The 20,741-nt window shown below is 34.0% G+C and overlaps 1 protein-coding gene across 5 annotated transcripts in view; it reads right to left on the reverse strand.

The window, feature by feature from the left end:
• Positions 1-3,418: 3,418 nt before the first annotated feature.
• LOC123713555 (phosphatidylinositol 3,4,5-trisphosphate 3-phosphatase and dual-specificity protein phosphatase PTEN) overlaps positions 3,419-20,741 on the reverse strand; it is a 59,184-nt gene continuing 41,861 nt past the window's right edge. Inside the window, exons 4-10 of one of the 5 annotated variants that reach the window (XM_045667280.1) lie at positions 14,603-14,701; positions 13,190-13,371; positions 11,410-11,617; positions 11,013-11,110; positions 9,764-9,899; positions 7,417-7,480; positions 3,419-4,940 (exon numbers count right to left, since the gene is read on the reverse strand). In XM_045667280.1, coding sequence (XP_045523236.1) covers positions 4,937-4,940; positions 7,417-7,480; positions 9,764-9,899; positions 11,013-11,110; positions 11,410-11,617; positions 13,190-13,371; positions 14,603-14,701 — 791 coding nt within the window. In that variant the 3' untranslated portion in view covers positions 3,419-4,936. Of the gene's footprint in view, positions 4,941-7,373; positions 9,900-11,012; positions 11,111-11,409; positions 11,618-13,189; positions 13,372-14,602; positions 14,702-14,925; positions 15,056-15,088; positions 15,341-20,741 lie in introns of those variants that run through there. The other 4 variants (XM_045667281.1, XM_045667279.1, XM_045667278.1 and 1 more) reach the window with 4 other exon arrangements.

A 20,741-nucleotide genomic window follows, 5' to 3' on the forward strand; every position in this document is an offset into this window, starting at 1 on the left:
TAAAAAGACAACGTAACTGATCCCAGGCTGATACATTTTGCCACGGGGACAATGAGTCATTTTTTGACAGATTTTAACAGATTCAAAAAAGGCGGCTAGGGACCGTTCAAGTATTACGTCACGCAATTTTTGGAGATTCTTGACCCCTATGAAACGCCCCGTAACGTTTTCTGTACCCAGTCATAAAACGTTTCGTGACCAACTAACCAAAGTAACTCTTTTTTACTTAAAACTTACCATTATGTGTGTAAAGTAGTGGAAAATAATAAACAATAACGCGTAATTCAACCCCCGCCCCGCATCGTAACGGTTTACAAGAGACCCCCCCCCCCAATTCGTTATAATACTTGAAACGTCAATATCAGATTGACTTATTTCCGTCATCTATTTAGACACACGTGCTAAATTTGGCAATGTCAAAAAACTAGCGTCACGTTAGGACATTATCCAAGTCAGTTTAATGTTTCCAAATCTCTTCAGATGGCTTCCTCCTTCCTTATCCAGACGTCCAATTAAAAAGTAAATAAAACACAAAACTATATACATCAATATATTTATTTTACATAGGTTGTCTTTAAATCAACTCGACTATTCTGAAGTTCATCAAAATATAAAAAAGACAAAACAAAAATATGACATATGAGATCTTTTACTTACTAAGATTAGAAAAATTTACATGTTCTTTTATTATTTTAATTGTTGTGAAATAAGAATTTACGATTCATTAAAAAATTATGCGCCGGCGCTTCGCTCGCTCAGGAATTCAATTTATATAAAAAAACATTGTCGAGTGAACATTTGAGCAGCATCATTTACTGTCCACTCGTTTGCCTAACAAAGATATAGGCCACAAGTTCACCGACCTTTCCGTTCTAGAGCAATATCTGAGCGGTGAACCAAGATTTTAGGTCTTTAACAGTTAGCCTTCCTCTTCCAACATATCTTATTAAGCAAAGCTCTTTAAAATATATTGGATTTTAGAAGCGCTTGGTATAATGTAAGACGGGCGCAGCTCCGGCGCTGGTATCCAATTGACTCACTCCTCTGACTACAGTAACACGGCCCATTGTCAAGTCTTATATTACATAATTCATTTTGTTATCATTATACAAGGCATATTCTTTCATTTAGCGACGCGAGCGCACGTCGTTCGAGTAACAGGAGCTAAAAACAGTTACATATACAAGTAATTATCGATCAACGTGCTTTAAGCCCAGCTCGAAGGGCGGCGCTCGGGCCCCTACAGACCTTTCTAGTATAATCGTCATAAGATCACATTTTTCTTATAAGGCAAACAACAATTTTTAAAGCTAAACCTTTGATGAAGGACAAGGGGAAGGGAGCGACCGATAACGAATTCTCATGCAAAACAAAATTAATTGGAATGGGGATTTAAACTAAACATGACTTTCAGAAAAGTAAGCAACGCATTAACACCTAAATTTGTACTTGATAAACGCGTAAAAATACGGACGCCAAATAGATTCAAATTCGCTTCATTTATTCGACTTATATAATCTATATTTACAAATTCGAAAACAAAATGGCGCGCGCGGGTTTCGTGAGAAGCGTTTAAAATTAAATTATAAACTAATTAATGAGACAATTGTTAATTGATGAAACTTAAACATATATTTTCAGACTGGAAGCATTCGGGACAGCTGAGCCCACTTAACTTTAAACAAAGGGGCGAACCGTTAAAATATTCTACAATTTTGTGATGATAATACTTACAAATTAAAACAATTGGAAGTCGGTAGCCCCTCTATCAACACTGCATTCCGTTCGGACGATTCTATGACGTTCCTAACCTACCTTACCGCCTAACTTACGCTAACTCCTTTGCCAACCATAAACTCCAGAACGAGTGCGTTTCAAACGTTGAGAATTTCAATACAAAAATAACCTATGAAATAAAACACAAAAACTAGGTTACTTTTGCTTTAAACGATTCATCGAACCTAAACGTCATAGAAATCAGAACAATAAGGCTATGTCCGCGCTCACGACGGCCTTCGAAATTCAGCAACTTATCTTACATGCAGTGGCTGTTTCGTAAACCCCATTGATTATAAATTTGAATCCATGCTAACTGTGTTAAATCAATGTAACACTCAAGATGTAATCAACAGCTGACAGAAAGCGGCTTTATGAGTAATCAAACGTAACCGATGCTATTGTCAAACTTCAAATGTCACTCCCGGTTTTAACCGGGTGTGACAAAACTGAACTGTCAGTTATTGCCTCATAACATCGTGCTTACCATTCATTATAGCAATAGGATAATTGCACCAGATTAGATCTATTATTTTTACTGTAACATGGCTCTCAAAAATCGTATAACTCGTAAGTAACATGCAAGATTAGTCAATCCTCTAAAATTTTACAAAACATGCTCGGAACAAATGTAGCCTCATCAAGTTACACGCGGCACACAAGTATAAAATTATTACACAATATACAAAATAAAATACCGTAGGTATGTCAATAGTTAAGATGCATAGATTAGAATTCAAAATCCTATAAAAGTATTTCCCGTTAAAACTGCGCACTGACAGATCATTATTGATAACCTACTGAAATCAATTACAAAAGTGAATACGGTTTTTGTCACTGGCAAGATGGTGCTGTCAGTGCGTAAATAAACAACTGAAACCGTTTTTTATTACAAGTAGGTTTTTAGTGTCAGAAATTCAGACACTTAGGCCGATGTCGGCTTTAACGGCCCGTTTATAACGGGAACTAAACAACTGTTAATATTTAAAAATGATGGTAGAATGTCTCTAAGTAATATTGTTAATACAAAAGTTGAGTTTTTATTTATGAATGAAATTTATCACTAGGCCACTGTTTTAATAGCTATGTCTACAGTTGAAGATTCGTTGACAACATCGAAGAGGATAAAAGATTAAGCCGTGTTCAAATATTATTTTTAATTAAGCAGAATATTGATTAATGTATTGTATTAGAAACTTATCTTCCATAACACCATGTATATATATATATATAATCATTTTGTCAACACAACTGTAGACACAGCCAGGTGACATGAGATCTTTGAACTTATAAAATGTCTATTGATATTTATAACGACCACTCCACAAAAATAAAAACATGCCTTGTAGCGACTTAAACTTGTGAATCTAAGATTCTTAAAAAACCCTACCAGTTTTCTATAGAAAATTAATAAAATGATAATAAACGTATATTAAAATGGCGATCAATTTGTGGAGATATAATCTAATATATCAGTGACGCTTCAACCTTTTAGGTCTGGCCTCAGATGTGTTTCATTTGTTCTTTTCTAATAGGCAAGTAGGTGATCAGTCTTTTGAGCTTGACACGCTGACTTTTTGGACCGGTTTCCTCTCGATGTTTTCCTTCACCGTACAGTGTTAAATGCCCATATAGGAAGTCCATATTTTTTATAAAAAAAAATATCCGCCATATCTACCCGCAAAACCCGATATAGAAGATATAAAATAAACCCTGGCCTGGAGAACACATGGAGTTTAAGAACTTTGTCCGTTTATAGCATCAACATAATTTCACAAAAATATATTGACGACCAAAAGGTCTTTTTTTAATTATTTAGTTTTTAAGTTTCAGAGGGTACTTATTTAGTAGCACAGTATGCAAAACATGTTATTTACAATGCTTAACTTTCTATATTCCAAGATTTGGACTGTACCAATAAAAAACCTAAAACTCAAAGATTAAAAAAAATCATCATCAAAATCAGTTCAGTAGATTATGAGATATCTCAAAGAGAATGTATTATACATATAACTTAGGTAAATAAGAAATAGTCGGATTTCACTACCATTCGGACTACCATAGTAGGCATGTTTCAATTTGATGTCGAGAGTTCAGGTCAGGTGGGAAAAATTTAAATTAAATAATATAAAATTAAAAAAAAAATTACTAATTTGATTTTGTACTCTGTCATACACTTTATGTGTAGTCATTACGTAAATTTTACTTGAATCCCAAAATCTAAGACGGTTTTAATTAACGGAGAATTTTCGGAATCTATTATTAAAAAAAACAAAAGTCGGCTATGATAAAACTTAAAAAAAAACTATTATTTCCTAGCCAACATTTTAATTCCAAATAATTTAAAAACTTCATCAACAAGTGACAGCTGTCTCATCAATGTACTGTGTATAGACAAGCTGTAACTGTCACTGTCATGCGATTTGACAGATTCTAATGTGACAACGCTGAAAGGAATTTGATACAAGTGTATTTGTCAACCTATTAAAATGCATTTTCAAATTCTCTGACGAAAGTCAATAAAAATACCAAAATTAGGAAACAACTGTAATCTCATTATACGCAAATAATTGTGACATCTCTCGCACGTGGTCAATCACGAACCTGGCCACCCGTGATCACATGATCACGATCAAGTACCACGTGGTCACACACCCACCATTCGTACGTTTTTGACAGATCGACTCTTAAACAGACAGGTAATATATTCATAAATATTACAGTAAAAACCATAACCACTTTTATTCACATTTTTTAAGTTATCTAAAATAAACTCCCAGGACTCGTACCACAAGCGAATATTAGTTTGTCAAGTGGAAATTTTATAACACATTATAAACTGAGCCACGCGTTTATCCAGAAAGAGCGGCAACACTGAATTCCATAAATCACAGACTTGAGCAAATTCTATGACAGCTGTCACCAAGCTATATTTTACAGTGGACTCTGTCATATGTCATATGGCTCAGTCTATAATCCCGAAATTAAGAATCAATCTGTAAAAATTGCTTAAAATTAGCTCAGTCCAGGGGATGGCACAAGCCTATACCTACACACAGACACACAGAACACTAAGTTTTTCGATCACTAGGAGTTTGGTCTCTACGCCACCGTGTTAGGGATCAATGTCGTTTAAATCGCCAATCACAAGTATGTAGATTCACCTGAAATGAGAAACCCATGTAAGCTACCGAGCTTTACGTACGACCTCCATTATAAAAAAGATTTGCAAATTCAACTAACGAAAAATAACAAAGAAGTTACACGAATAATTTTTAGCATGGGTAAACAAACTATTTAAAAATCTTGTAACAAATTAAAATACATACATATAGATAAGAAAATGCGTCGCACCAAAAAAGTTAATTGCAAATCTTTACCAAAACATAATAGAGGTCACTGCACACACCACAGATTACATTTGATTTATCGTAGACAATCAACGATAATTCAAAGTTAGAACATGGCCAAAATGGCGCTAAAATTGAGTCTGTGGCATGTGTGTGTCGGTTCTGCGAAGCTGGACAGCGGATGAGTGTTAAATGAATGAAAGACAGTGCCAAAATATTACGGGAACAATTAAGAAACATTATATTCCACGTTAGTAAAAGACTTTAAGAGATGGATATTTTGGCTACTGAAGGGTTAAGACAGACACATGACACATCCCACAACACACAGGACATTTGACAAAAGGATTGCTTGCATGCATACTCCGAAAAATTGTTGAACTGCTGAACAAGTGATTCTAAGTTTTCCAGTTTCAAATTATAATTCAGAGTCAAACAATGTACTAGATAGAATGCATTGATCGTGAAAATGAAAAAAAAAAAAAACATTATTTAAATAGCGTGAAAGAAAGCTCTATATTAAGAAGCTTAGTTTCGGTAAATTACATTCAAAGAAAGCCTTCATTTGTAAACTGTGTTTACACAAAATGAACTACCGACAACTTCGTGCCAATAGAGTGATTTAAAAAGAGAGTATATTTTGATCCATCACCACCTTTCCTTTCAACAAGACGAGGGAGTAGCAAATACTGATTTGAACTTTAAAATGATTAAACAATCCCGTTAACCATTAAAAAAAATGTACCATATACACGATTTATCGTCATTTACGTGACTTATATTCATTTTTGCAAACTGATCGCTACTGAAAATATTTGCTATATAGAAATTTGACAAATTCATATTATTCATTAGTGACTATAGAACCTACACAAATTGTTAGGTTTAATTCTGATAAGTTTAAATTAAAAGTATGGCGTCGGACCAGTCCCTGTAAGCACGTAAACAAACGTCAAGATTTTTACAAACATATATCGATCAAAAACATCCTCCATCGAAATTAATTTCCAACAAAGTATTAGACAGGTGTAGTTATTTACAAGCATGCTATGTGATTGTCGATTGGACGTGTTTCCCAACGTGGGGCCCACGCCCCACAGGGGTCAACTTTATAATTGTGGTGATTGTTTACTATTCGAAAATGTGTTTAAATTATTTGGAATTAGATTTGCAGTATTTCATTGAATTGTAAATTTACTTACTTTGTTCCCTAGTAGTGTCTAACTAAAACCTATCATTTAAGTTTTAATATTTAAAATAATAGGTATAGGGCTTAATAATTTTAGAAAGGCTAAGGTGGGGCATGTCACAAAAAAAGTTGGCAAATACTGCACAAATCTGTGCATGTTTTGTGTCACGTAAAAATCAATATTTTGAGATTTATTCTACATTTGCTTTTTATATATTTTATACAGATCACTCTCAATAACACTTTATTTTTTAACTGTCAGATAACCAATACACACATTTAACGGTTAAATTTCATTTAAAACAATTAGTATGCTTTATATATAGCTACAAAAAAAAAGGACTGAATACAAATGCCGAGGGTCTAAATCAGTGTTTCCCAACGTGTGGCCAAGCCCCACAGGGGGCCAATTTGATCGTTGGAACATGGAGACGTGAATCTGAAGCTAATCAAATTGGTACCTAATAAAAACCTTTGTGTAACAAGAATCAAGCGCAATGATGTCTCGAAATAAAAATAATTAATTGACATAGAAAAATCTTTAATAAAATTCACTTTTTCATATGTTCTGAAACTTTCTTAGGTGAACAATTAGATTTTTAATATAAAAAAAATATGATACGTATTGGCATAAGAACTTTAGAAAAGCTAATGTGGGTATGGCTCCGAAACGGTTGAGAAACACTGCTCCAAATTAACGCAAATAAACAGTAACACTAAAGCCAAAATTAAAATCGATATTTTTATTTAATGATAATGCGGTGCGAAACATGCTAAACGTATACGAACTTTCCATGGATAATAAAAATAAAAACAAAGACAACAGACTAATCAAAACATGACATTGACATCTTTAATACCATTTTATAAATACAAAAAGAAACTAGTCCGACTTTTCGCGTATAGTTCGTCTCTTCGAGAAGATTTTTTTGTTTTTTAACGGCAATTATTTGTAATTAAAATACACAGTACATAGTTTCTATCACAGATTCTATAAGCTATGACTCCCGTACGTCAAAAAGGTACTGAATTGTGACATACAAAGAGCGTTGCCGCGATATTAATATGGAAAGTCCGTATTATAATATACATAATATTTACGTATTGGTTTCGGCGCAGAGCGGCGACAGGGGGCGGTAGCGACCAACGCGTTCGCAACCCGCGCCTACAAATAATTATTTTTTATAGAAGAAGAGAACAAAGACTAGCTTAGGTTTCCGTCCCTGGTGATTGATTATCTTCAAATGAAAACAGCTAAGCTAACAGGATTAATTTTTGGCTAAATAATTTAGTTTTTAATAAAAATAATGACTTTTATGTCGATTTGTTTGTATTTATTGTCATTACAATTTCAAAATGGCGTACCCTATGTTGCTACAGTAATGCATGTCTTGAATATTGAAATTGGTTTTGTTCAAAAAGTTTTATTAAATTTAATTGTTTTTTAAAATTTATATTTTCTAATATTCGTAGACAGGAGCGACTTACCACCATGTGCTCCTGCCGTTCAGTAATTTGGTGATGGCTCTTTGCTGATGCACGTTAAAACGTGCGTGGAAACGTATACGCACGTACATATACGTATTCGATGATACTTTGGAAATTTCATATATGATTGACTGACACGTTTCATCGTTAATTAACATATATATCTAGATGCATTATCACCATTCCATTTAAGTTTTATATTACCATAGATATCGTTATCGGTTGAAGAGATCTTTAAAAATATATGCTCTTATTGCACTAATATTAATAAGTTTTGTATATATCTCACACAAGTAGCATAGACAAACAAAAATTTGCAATTTGAAAACATGTTATAGAGGCGATACCTTCGTTCTCTTCCGCGTGTCTAATAAAACAGAAATACATCCATCTCCCTCATAAACCTAATGTAAGAAAGGGACAACATGCCTTGAGCCGTTGCCATTGGGAAAAAGGCCATATGCCAATTGACAAGTTAACCCAAAAATGTAAGCTTTATAAACAACGAAGCGATCAAATCAATTGACCCATTCTTGAGATAAGGTCACAAAACCGTCATCCTTTCCACGCTCATCAATCTGTCAGCAATTTCAAGTTAAAAAAAATGTGTGATACATATACATAACATCTTATATTAACGCTTTGTATTGAGACAACATCCTGTATACTCACCGCTTAAACTACGATCTAACATTCGAAAACTTATATGTCGGATTATATACTTAAATTATATTTACAACGAGAACAGAGAAAACCATAAATGGTATCGCTGTAATGACTTAACTAAATTCATCCTCTCATCATCGAGTGAACTTTAATCTACTATATCTATATGTGAATTTGTAACCAGTTTTATTATGCATTATATGTACTAGAATCAAAACAAATTTCAATATAAACGGCCCACTAGTTTGCCTAACCCAATTTACATATTACGGCCTATTAATGTATGCAATCTAATAGGCAATAAGCCACCCGTGGCTGACACACGCCGTCGACTTCCGCGTCTAAGGCAAGTTTCCTCACGATCCTTTCCTTCACCATGACCCAGAGTCTATACTGGATATATATAGAGAGAATATACTGACAACATTGACAGCTCAAATAACGTTTGTTGAATGCATAATAAAACCTACAAGTCATCAACAATCATGTTTATTTTTCTTTTTTCGGCTCTCACCGAATTTCCCACTGAATTCCCGCCACGAAGCTCTCATGTCGCCCAAAGACAAGCGCGGCTTAGATCGCTTCTCGTCCATAGACTGATCCGACCCAACTTTGGGTATACTCCCCTCCTTATCACTCTCTGCGCTCTCTGTCTTTTTCGATTCGAAATTCGAATCGTACTCTCCGTACGAATATTCGATCGGTGTGAAGTTAGGTCTATTTCTATCCGCCTTATACCCGATGCAATTACAAGAGCCGTTGAGGCAGGAATCGCACGATTTCGTACTAACGTTGCTTATATCAATCGTTTTACAATCGCATTCGATATCGTAACGCTCCTTCTCGCGACACTTCCCCGTGCATTCCTTCGGATTCGAATCGGGCTTAATCGGAAAATCGAATCGCGACTCGCAGCTTATATCCGACGGGGTGTCTTTGCATTGACAGTAATTGGACCAATCCTTGCAATCGCACGTGTTTTTGGAGGACATGACGGAGCTCGTGTCTTGGCTGTCGGATTTACAGTCACAATGCCCGCACTGACACAGCGAACGTTCTAGAAACTTGTAAGTCTCCTTACTGTCGTTCAATTTACACTCGTAGTCTGTACACTTTTTAGCCCAACCCAAGTGTAAATTGTCCCCAGTTTTGTTCCCGCAATCCTTTTCACACGTAACTTTGTCCTTGTCGAAGCTATGGTTGCACGGTTTGAGCGTATCATTGTGTACGCTCGACTGTAAGTGTAGGGGTGTGTGTAAGTGTAAAGGCGTGTGCATGTGTAAGTCCTGCTCACCGGAGTCCCAGTGGGCATCTGGTTCTGTGTCGGGTTCGGAGCAGGAGGAAGCCGTCGAGGACTGGGGCGAGGGCGCTCTGTCGCAGTGACCGCTGAACTTTGACGTTTCTGGTTGCTTCTGTATTATTATCTCCACCTACAAATTATATATTTAAATATCAGATTGCATTCAGTAGCAATTCTACTGACTTTTTTTTAAAATTGTTAATAATTATTTACTACCCTCATTATTCGTTAGTTTGTTTTGTTAAGTAACTTTATTCTTGTAGGTAAATGTTGGACACCTTAGTTTACATTTACTACCAGTTCGCAAGGCAATGGCGTAGAGCAGGCAGGAAGAACTGGTTCAGCAGAAAAGCAACTTTCCCGCCACTTTTTTTTTCGCTAAGTTTTGAGTCATACAAATTGTTTGAACTGCAGCAAATCCCAAGATTTAGAATCATTTAAATAATTATCAAATTTATAAAAAGCTTTATCCATTAATTTACGTTTAACAAGGGCTTTGAATTTATTTAGTGATAATTCTCAAATTGGAAGTTTGTTGTAGAAACGAATACAATTTCCATATAACGCCAAAATTATTACTGTTTCGAGTATTATACTGGTGAAAGTCACCATTTGTTTTAAAATCGTTTATATTGTTTTTGTACATACAACAAGGCTTCAATAATATATTGACCAGAACTACTAATATTTCAGTCGTAAATAAAAAGATGTTAAAAAAAAACCTAACTGTGGTAAAATCAAAATTGTTTTACGTCAAATGAATTAACCCAAATAAGCCATACTTAGAAAGTATAATTATTATACATAGGTGTTTATAAAAATGGTCTCGTTTAAAAATACATTAAAACTAAACACTAATTAAAAAAACACTATCATTCCGGCCCGAAGGACCTTCGACCGCATGTATCTATTTGAAGATTTTGTCTCTTCTATCAGACCGAATAGTCTAGATTCGACTCATCAGGAATAACTATTTACTCTGACATAGTACTAATTTCTTGAATAAAGTGAGGAATAATTATTATGATTTTTTTCCACACATTTTTATGAGTTATCTATTTAACATTTGTAATTTAATAGTTGTTTAAAAAAATGGCTCATATTTAGATATTAATTTGTTTTAAACGAACATCTGTGTTTACGTTTTTGATAGAATAAAATTATGTAAAATATATATAAGTTTATAATAATACATAGCTTCAATTTGTTGAAAAAAAAAGTGTTTTCTTTAGAATAAAATTACCTTAAAATCCTCACTATACAGTTTGTGTTGCTTGTCTTTGTGCGCGTCATCTAACTCCCATTTATTTAGGGTCAGCTTAAATGTCTCCAGGTTCGGACCTAAATTTAATTTAGATTAATTACCAATCAAAAATATATATTAAAAATCAACTCATATTGCTAGCATAACTGTCGGTTAATTTTTAATAATCAAATTAAAAAAAAAAAAAACTGTGGAAAAATATTTTGCTTGACAGTTTTTACCTCTCATTTCATCACGGCTTAAACTCAATATGACAGAAAGGGACTTTCGACCAAATGATAAAAAATGCAATTTTATTGATTTATTTGAAGAATAAGCTTGCTAGTGTCAGAAAGGAGACACTCAATGGTTAGTAAAATAATATAGGAACGCTCACTATCGTGCGGCGAGGGCACGGGCTGCGAGCCCACGCAGGCGGTGACGAAGAAGGTGTTGAACCAGAGGTGGAAGAGCCTCTCCTTGCGCATCATCTTCTGCTTGGCGTATACGTCTAGGCGCACGTCGCCGCTGAGAGGCGTGCACGCGAGTGGACACACGCGCACGTAGCGCTCACCGCGGCGCGTCTCGTGGCTGCCCAGGGACGTCTGCGATATTATTTAACGTCATAAGTCTTGGGAACAAATTACGGTTATACAGGATATATGGGGTTGATAGTTCTACGCTGTAACCCCGACACTGCTCACTGCTTTGGTATGAATCCATATTTCCCTCGGTCACGGCATCACGCGTGAACTGCTGGACCGATTACGCGCGCGGAAAATTAAAAAATTGAAGAATACTCTTGTTTCGGTAGTATATTAACTTTTTAGTGCATGGCGCTTTTAAAATTCAAACTTTTTTCGTGTAACCTTATGGCGTTTGACATAATATTGAGAGAATACGTCCTGCAAACGTCGTCAAGGAGGGTGTAAGAAAAATGAATATAGCTTAAAATAAATTAATTACAGTCGCTAATTGTTTGTGGCATTAATCTTGAAAATCCATGTTTTTCACACGGCCAAAAGACAATAAAGAATGCTGTGTATCATAAAGCATTTTTATTTAATTATACCAATTCGAAATCAATATTCATAGTTAAGACAGGACAACGTCTTTTGGGTCCACTAGTTAAATATTAAATTTGGTATTTCTATATATAGCTACACAACATTTAATATTGATTAAGCAGATTATACAAAAGAGGTAACATATTTAGAAAAATATAATGCACAGACTACATATAAAATAGGTTAAACACTTTAAACAAAGAAAATATAAAATACATTTAACTTAGTAACAAATAAGGCTAGTAAACCCCCCAATAACGCGATAGACTCGGACCGCCTTATAGAAGATCGCGTTGTAGGAGCATACTCGTAAAACCGTTTTTTTTAACAATACTTTTTGTATTGTTATTATTGCTATTGACATGAATTAAATTAGTTAAAATTAACAACACAATTGAAAATGCAAACATACGCAAAACTAAATTATGGATTTGACATTATAAATTAATTAATTTGTGCCCATAAATTCCTCGTTAATTTACCAAACGGCATTTTCTATCCGATCCCCTCCCTAGCTCGTAACAATACTATCAAGTAATTAATTAATGTATTAGAAATAATTAAAAGACAGGTGAGTAGAATTTATCTTAATAATTTTTTTTTGTATTGCAACACCAGCACGGTGTTGTCAAATGGTATTTAAGCGACAAATTCAAATTCTTTTATTCATATAGGTAACGCAATGTACACTTATGAACGTCAAAAAAGAAATATAAATAAAATGCTTCTAATTTTACATTTACTGCCAGTTCTCAAATCAAGGGCGCAGAACGGAAGAGAAGAACTGGCAATAAACTCTCCGCCACTCTTTTTAAACGCCAAGTTTTTTTTTAAACAACAGTATGTGTCAGTTATAGGTGGCTAATTACCTACTTGCCTTTTAGATATACAAATGACCATTAGACAGGTAGAGAAATCTGAAGCCCAGACCTAAAAAGGTTGTAGCGCCAATGATTTATCATTAACCAACATAAAAAGTAACTTGAAAAACTACTTTGACATGCATCTTTCGCGTTCCTAAGACTGGTATCTATTACATTTATACAGACCAGTAGTTTTCTAATGTTTTATTTTTAAATAAATGAATTTAAAAAAATCCATTTATAGTACCTTAAGTGACAACTTCGCCTGCGCAACAGTGATCTCCAAGGTACAGTGGGCAGCGGAGAGTGCTGGAGGCGGTGACATCACCACTTCCCGTATGTGCACCTTACTGGCCGTATAGTGGAGGGACGAGCGGACCAGCGAGGCGAAGTACTCCACGTATCGCCTCTGAGAGGGTATCGTCACACCTGGAATGCACAGTGAACCATTTGAAGAAAAAAAACCAGTCATATAATAATTATTTTACATAATTTTAAATTTAATTTTTTTAACAGTCATATGGTTATTTAAAAAAAAAAACAAAGCATGGTGCCTCGTGGTAACTATAATAGTTACAATATATACATTATTAATTCCATATGTATAAAAAACATATAATTTTATCTGTCAATGCAGGTCTATAGACAATTTAATGTTTAAAGAACTTTATTTCTCATTACAAACATTGTATTTTATTTACATGAGAAACTTAATATTATGTATTTCAGTTTCAGTAGATTCACTGTGACATGTATGATGCCTTTTTGAATTTGTTAAACGCGTTAATATTGCGAATTTTAGATGGTAATTGATTAAATAATTGCACTCCTTCATACTTAATAGACCTCTTCAAATAATGTATACGCGGCAAGATCAGCAAACTCGCTCCACGACTATTGAGTGTAGTTGTGTGTTTGTTTTTTTTAATGATAAGCTACTATGGAGAGAGCTTTTAAGCTTTATTCATTTAATAACACTTCGTTACATTACAATATAAAAAAAAGTAAAGAAAAATTGAACATAATTAAATCAAAATGAGGGCAACTGGCGGCCTTATCGCTTTCGAGCGATCGTTTCCAGGCAACCACTGTGAGTACAGGAAAAATGTATTAAATAAGATAGGCAAGAGGTGCAAAAATACATATTAAACACAGTTATTAAGACAAAACTAAACAGGAACAAAAAAAACAAACTAAACCAAAAAGATGATACATTAAACATAGAAAGTAAAAAGACACAAATCACGATAATTTAAGATTAGTCTCACGTCATTAAGTAGTTGGTAAGTTAGGGATACGATGTGGACAGGGAATGTTTGTACAGAAGAAATTTAAAGGAAGATAATGAAGGAGCTAAGCGAATAGGGACGGGAAGTGAATTCCATAGCCTAACTGCAGAGACCTTAAAGGAATCGCCAAAAAAGGAGGAGTTATGAGATGGGATTTCAAGGGTATAGTTTTCGGAAGAGCGTAAGCTGTAGTTACGGGCTCCCAAAAAATTTAAATCATTTTTGAAATAGCTGGGTTTAAGGGTTGAACAGGATGGAATACAATATTTTTAATTAAGATTCAGGTGCTATAAACATATAGTTTAATCGTCATAATTTTGGTTTCTTGATAGATTTTAGTAGTCTGTTTTAAAAATCAATTAATTATATACCTTTCTCGTCATGAGTCCTCTTTGTGCCGTAGAACTTCAACGCTTCATCTGCAGTCGCCTTCTGCCCGCTGTACAATAAGTAACAGCACACCATTGTTCCTGGAACATTTGACGTCGCATTATATTAAAATTAGATTTAGTTAGTAGATTAGATAGTAGTAGTAGATTAGAATTAGTTATAGTATTTTAAGCCGTTAGGTCTATGGTCAACATAAAGATCAGACGATTTGTATTCCCGACGCCAAAACGAAGGACCGGGTTACTTCGTTTATAACAAAATCTATGGATTCTGAGATAGTCAAAATATACAGATACAAACTCACACAACACATAAAAATTACGCTGGTCCATTGGATTTCTTGGAGGCCTCAATACACGATTTGTCATGACGCCAAAATGCCAAAAACTAACACATACACAACGCACGCTTATAATAACTCTAACAAGATCTATATAGCGCTTAGACTTAGCTCAAACTTTACTTACGAAAAACTTTGCTTAGTGTACACTAAGCATAAACTATGATTTAGTATTTATAGACATTTTAACGGTGAGATTAAGCTAAGCACAATCTAGGACAGAAAATGACAAAAACACCAACTGATTTTTCATTTCATGGAATACCTTCTTTATATATACCTTTAAAAAAGTATAACAATAACAAATATTTAATTATTTATATTTATTTATTTATTTTATTATTTCAATAACTAGAAATTTACGTGTAACCTTTAGAAAATGTATTTTAATGATGACAATAATTTTGTTATGTAGAACGGTTCGCAATATATTTTGAATTTTTTTGTTGCTTGTCAATGTCAACATAATATGCCAGTGCTGCCAGGTGACGACTACAATAACACACCAGTTATTTTTAAATAAATGAGTTTTGAAGACTTATAAGACTAAATAATAAATATCATAAAATTGTAATTATTTTATTTTATAGGTATTTTCATTTATCATTTCTTTGTATTCAATCCTATTTTTCAATCGTCAATGGAACTCCAGTATAAGATGGCATCACTGTTAATTTTATATTACGACAAAAATAAAAAAGTCAATTAAAAGATATGATGGTAAAGTAAATTTTGGGCCATTATTTTTGTTAGGCTTATCTCAAAAGTTTTTGGTAAGTCGTCAATTTCGTAGACATACGATTAAGCTAAGCACGCACTCAGAGAGATTCGCAGTTTTCTCTATAAATACCGACTGTGACTTAACACGAAAGTTAAGTCTGAACGAAATCTAAGTGAGCTACACTCTCAAATACATGCACACACATTCAACTATACTGAATGAATAAAACTTGTGTTTGATTAGTTGTTACACTAAACCTAGTATTTCTAAAAAAATGTTTTAACTATGTACTAACACTGACTAACTGTTATCAAGTTACACACGTTATAGAGACTCCCTTGTGTGGGGATATTTTGTTATATATATATATATATATATATATATATATATATATATATATATAGTTTTTATTATTATTAAAACCTAGACCTTATAAAAAATAATATAAAGGTATTTAAAAAATTACACTAAAGAAGTTACTAAGGTAAGGTATGTCGGGTCGACAATTAAGAGGCTGAAATGTGGACTGGGTAAGTTATAATAGGTGTTGAAGACGAGAATGTAAGTGCGTGTTCCTATTTCACCATGCCTCCTGCTGATGTCATGTGGAACATGGTATGATGGTTGCAGATCCTTACAAAAGTTGTGTAATACAAAAAAACTTGGCGATTAAAAAGAGTAGCGGAGAGTTTATTACCAGTTCTTCTCTTCCGTTCTACACCCTTGATTTGAGAGCTGGCAGTAAATGTAAAATTAGAAGCATTTAATGTATTTTTTTATTTATTATTAGCTGACCCGGCAAACGTCGTTTTGCCATGTATATTATTGCCAGGAAACATCTTTATCAAATTACTTTAACAAAAAATAGGGGATATGTATTTTTGTATGCTGTATCATACAAAAATAAAAACAAAAAAATGTCTCATGTCTCTCTTAGGGCTTTGAAAAATAGATAGTTGCCGATTGCCGAAAAACTTCATAAGCATCGGTCGAACCGTTTCGGAGGAGTATGGGAACGAACATTGTGACACAAGAATTTTATATAAATAAAAATTATTATATAAAAAAATATACCAACACAGCAATATCAATATTTTTAACATAATAACTATACAAATATAATTTTAAACACACACATAACACTTGTACACAAACATAATTAATATTAACAATGTCGCTTTTGCAAATTCGCTGTGCAAACATAACAACACAGTTTTATTTAGTATTGTGCAAGCTTATTAACCTTAATATCATACAAGGTCTAAAACGGAAGTTTTGACTTTGATTCCCGCGAAATCTTTAAAAGAGCCTATTCGTTATTATCATATTAGAATATAAAAAAGTACCTTTTTTTTGTATTTAAGAGATTTTTATAAATTAAAGGCAAAATTTATTAGGTTTCACCTTAAACAAAAAGGAAAGCCCTAGTGTGTGTTATGAGCGTGCAAGTATTACGTCACGTAATTATGAGATTTTTGACCCAATAACGAAACGTTTTCTGTATCCAATAGTAAAACGTTTCGTCACCACTCCCAGTGACTCTTTTTTACCTAAAACCTACCATTATGTGGTGAAAAGTACTGAAAAGTGGAAAATAATATTAACAATAACGCGCAATTCAATCCCCGCACCGCATCGTAACGTTTTACAAGAGGCCCCCCCCCCCCCCCTAAATTCGTTACGTAACACCTGAACGTCATTAATTGTAATAGAATTACTCATTGTTATCGTTATTATATATTTTTGTTATTAATGGCTCGCGAATCTCTTCGAATCAACCATGGTAGGGACAAGAAAAATATGGCTCGTAACGGAAAAGTGTGACGCGTAACCGAAAAATGTGACGGATTTTTTTTCCAACGCCAATAAAGACGTTTCACTTCAATAATCTAATCATTTCTAATTTTCACACTAGCACTCTCCACCACCCATCCCTTCCCAAACATTAACACAGTCATTCTCATCTGTGAACGTAAGTTTCAACCCTGTAAATCTTTGTTTTAGTGATAAGTCTCAGTTTTTCTCTTTTTCGTTATATAGTTGGATCGAGTTGGATCGAGTATAAGCAGGTCTCCAATATCTGGTAAAACATAACTTGTTATAGAATAAATAAATATTGAAATAATGAATTGTATAAAAACTTGTATGACATCGAATCAATTAATTGAATACTTTTAACTCGGCAATTAAAATTGTTATTTTACTACCAAAAAAAGTTGATAAATTATTCATGTACTTATATAACTCTTTGATTGGACATTTTATCGTTGTTTTTAGTAGCTAAAGGCGCTTTCAAATCCCGGCTAACCTACATATAGAACAATTCCTGTGCTGTAAAATATTGTAACGATAACGGTGCTATTTGTCAGGCACGGAAGGCTGATCACCTACTTGTAGCTACAAAACAACCAGCATGCTGAATTGCCAAGGCGTTTTCTTTAAACTTTATACATTCACTGACAATCTTAAACAACATCCTCTCAACCTGCCCTATGCCGAAACGTAATGTACTGTTATTCTGCAAAAGTGTTATGTAGAATTTATTATATGAACACACATGGAAATGTGAACTATGCACCATATATTACATACATATACATACACTATATATTTCATTCTTATTACGCACTAGCGGACCTGGCAGACGTTGTAAAGTTTTGTTGGTATTCCGACATGGGAACAGGCGACATATAACAGGGAGTTTCATGATAAATGCCACAAACAATTATCGACTGTAATTATTTTATATGTATTTCATCAATTATTATATTGATCGCTCCGACTACGATAGAAACATTTGTTTTAAACTATATTCATTTTTCTTACATCCTCCTTGACGATAATTGCAGGACGCATTCTGTCAATATTTAGTCAAACGCCATAAGGTTACACGAAAAAGTTTGAGTTGTAAAAGCGCTATACACTGAAAAATTTGCTACCGTAGCAAAAGTTATGATTACTTAATATAGTGGTTAAGTATTCTTAAATTTTCTTATTTTCCGCGCAATTTTCTATTTTTTTCTTTTATAAGAACCTTCTCCTGACAATAACAAACACGACAAACAAAGAATTAGCGAAATCGGTCCAGCCGTTCAGGCGTGATGCTGTGACCAAGGGAAATAGGGATTTATTTCTATATATATATATATATATATATATATATGTATATAGATAACACTATTCCTACTACTTCAAAAGCCCCAGGCTTACGATTCGTGTTTATTTTTTGGACAAAAATTCTACGTCATAAAACCTTAATACTAGTCCAAGAGTACGTATCACCTAGGGACCATGGAAAACAAAAGATGCAAGGATGGTGTAATTCCCTTGGATGATCCAAACGATGATAAAACGACGATGTCACGCCATGAACAAATGTAAAAACCATACATAGAGCACGCACATGCAATAAATAAATAAGTAGCGCTACAACCTTTTTAGTTCTGGGCCTCAGATTTCTGAAACTTTACTTTTCAATGATAATTTATCAATAATAGGCAAGAAGGTACTTTTTGGATCTAAGACAAGTGGGTTTCCTCACGATGTTTTCGGTTAGATCGAACGTTAAATACGCAAGAAAGACCATTGGTGCATAACCGGAGCTCGAACCTCAAGGATTCTCATCCTGAAGTCAACACTGGCTCACACATGCAATAACCCATTCCAATCCACAAAAATGGTTAAATTGCGTAATAGAGCCCTTTCGGCACCTTACCTTTAAACCACACAAAGGCCTTCCCAAATTTACGACCACACCACAATGGAATATAACAATTGCAGCGTCGACAGAAAATATCTTTTACTTTAACACGGCCGATAACGATCCGTTATTGAACTATTTCGGGATGAATATTTAAAATCACAAAAGAATACGATACGTATAATATAACTAGCCTTTTGTGGCATAGTTTTGCTACTTTGTGTGTCAAAGAAGGATGACTATTGTCGATTTTGACTTTGAAAGTCAAAGTCAAGTCGTTTATTTCATTAAGGCCTATTAAAAAAAGACTCTAGTTGCCAAAAGTTAGTTTCATATGGAGAAGAATGGTAAAAGAAACTCCACACTTATTCATTTAATATAGTTTTTACAATATTTCGTATACTTGATAATTATATGTAAAGACTTTGTACCTTGAACAAATAACTACTATAATAAAATAAATTATTAAAATATAATGCAGCAGAATATTATTATGTAGATATATGGTGATCACATATGTAGGTGATACAAATAATTCAACTACATATACGTTATAAAAAAAATAACATACAGTCAAACAGTGTGAGATAAAGTTGATTTCTTTTTGAAAAAAAAAACAAATATAAACTAAATTAGCAATCAGTTTTTGGCTAGTTTGATTGTCCTATAGCAGGATCAGCATGTTTCCTAGCATTTGTATCTTGAATATAATCATTTTATTTGTAATGTGCTTGTCTACAAAGTGTTTGATACACGAACCGGAAATGGTAGGTTGTGTTCCGGGTGTAATGGTGCAAGGATACGTAGTTGGATTTTTTCGAACCGCTGACGCGTGCGCACATTCATTCAACCGTATACTCATTATACTAATTAAGTAACAGTGCTTTGAATAGGACATCTCTAATCGGGCTTTCGTACACTTAATAGTCATAATCATAGCGTTTATTTCTGTCAAATACTAATCCTAGTACATACAAACGTGAAGTACTATAAACACTAATAATTAGTCAGGCAGCCGTTTAATTTCTGCTTAACAGCTTGGCCTTGGACATGCTCCCCCTTTAAGAGCTTCCACTCTTCTCGGTGTCTAGCTTTACGTAGTCACAGAGGGCCCGCTTCGCTACTTATATCCCTCCATCTTTTTATTTGTCTTCCTCGTGTTCACGGCACAGGGTGGAAGCCATTCCGTCGCTTTTAAGTTCAATTATGAGCGTCAAAAAGTGTCTCTAAATTTTCATTTTAAGTTCTCAATAAAGAAGGGGAAGAACTGTCTTCCTCTCCATTTAGCAACCAATATTATTTTATAAGAAAATTGTTGCTGCAATTGCAGATTGCTTGATATATCATGGATTGATAAAT

The sequence above is a fragment of the Pieris brassicae genome, chromosome 8, assembly GCF_905147105.1.
Source record: "Pieris brassicae chromosome 8, ilPieBrab1.1, whole genome shotgun sequence".
Classification (NCBI taxonomy): domain Eukaryota; kingdom Metazoa; phylum Arthropoda; class Insecta; order Lepidoptera; family Pieridae; genus Pieris; species Pieris brassicae.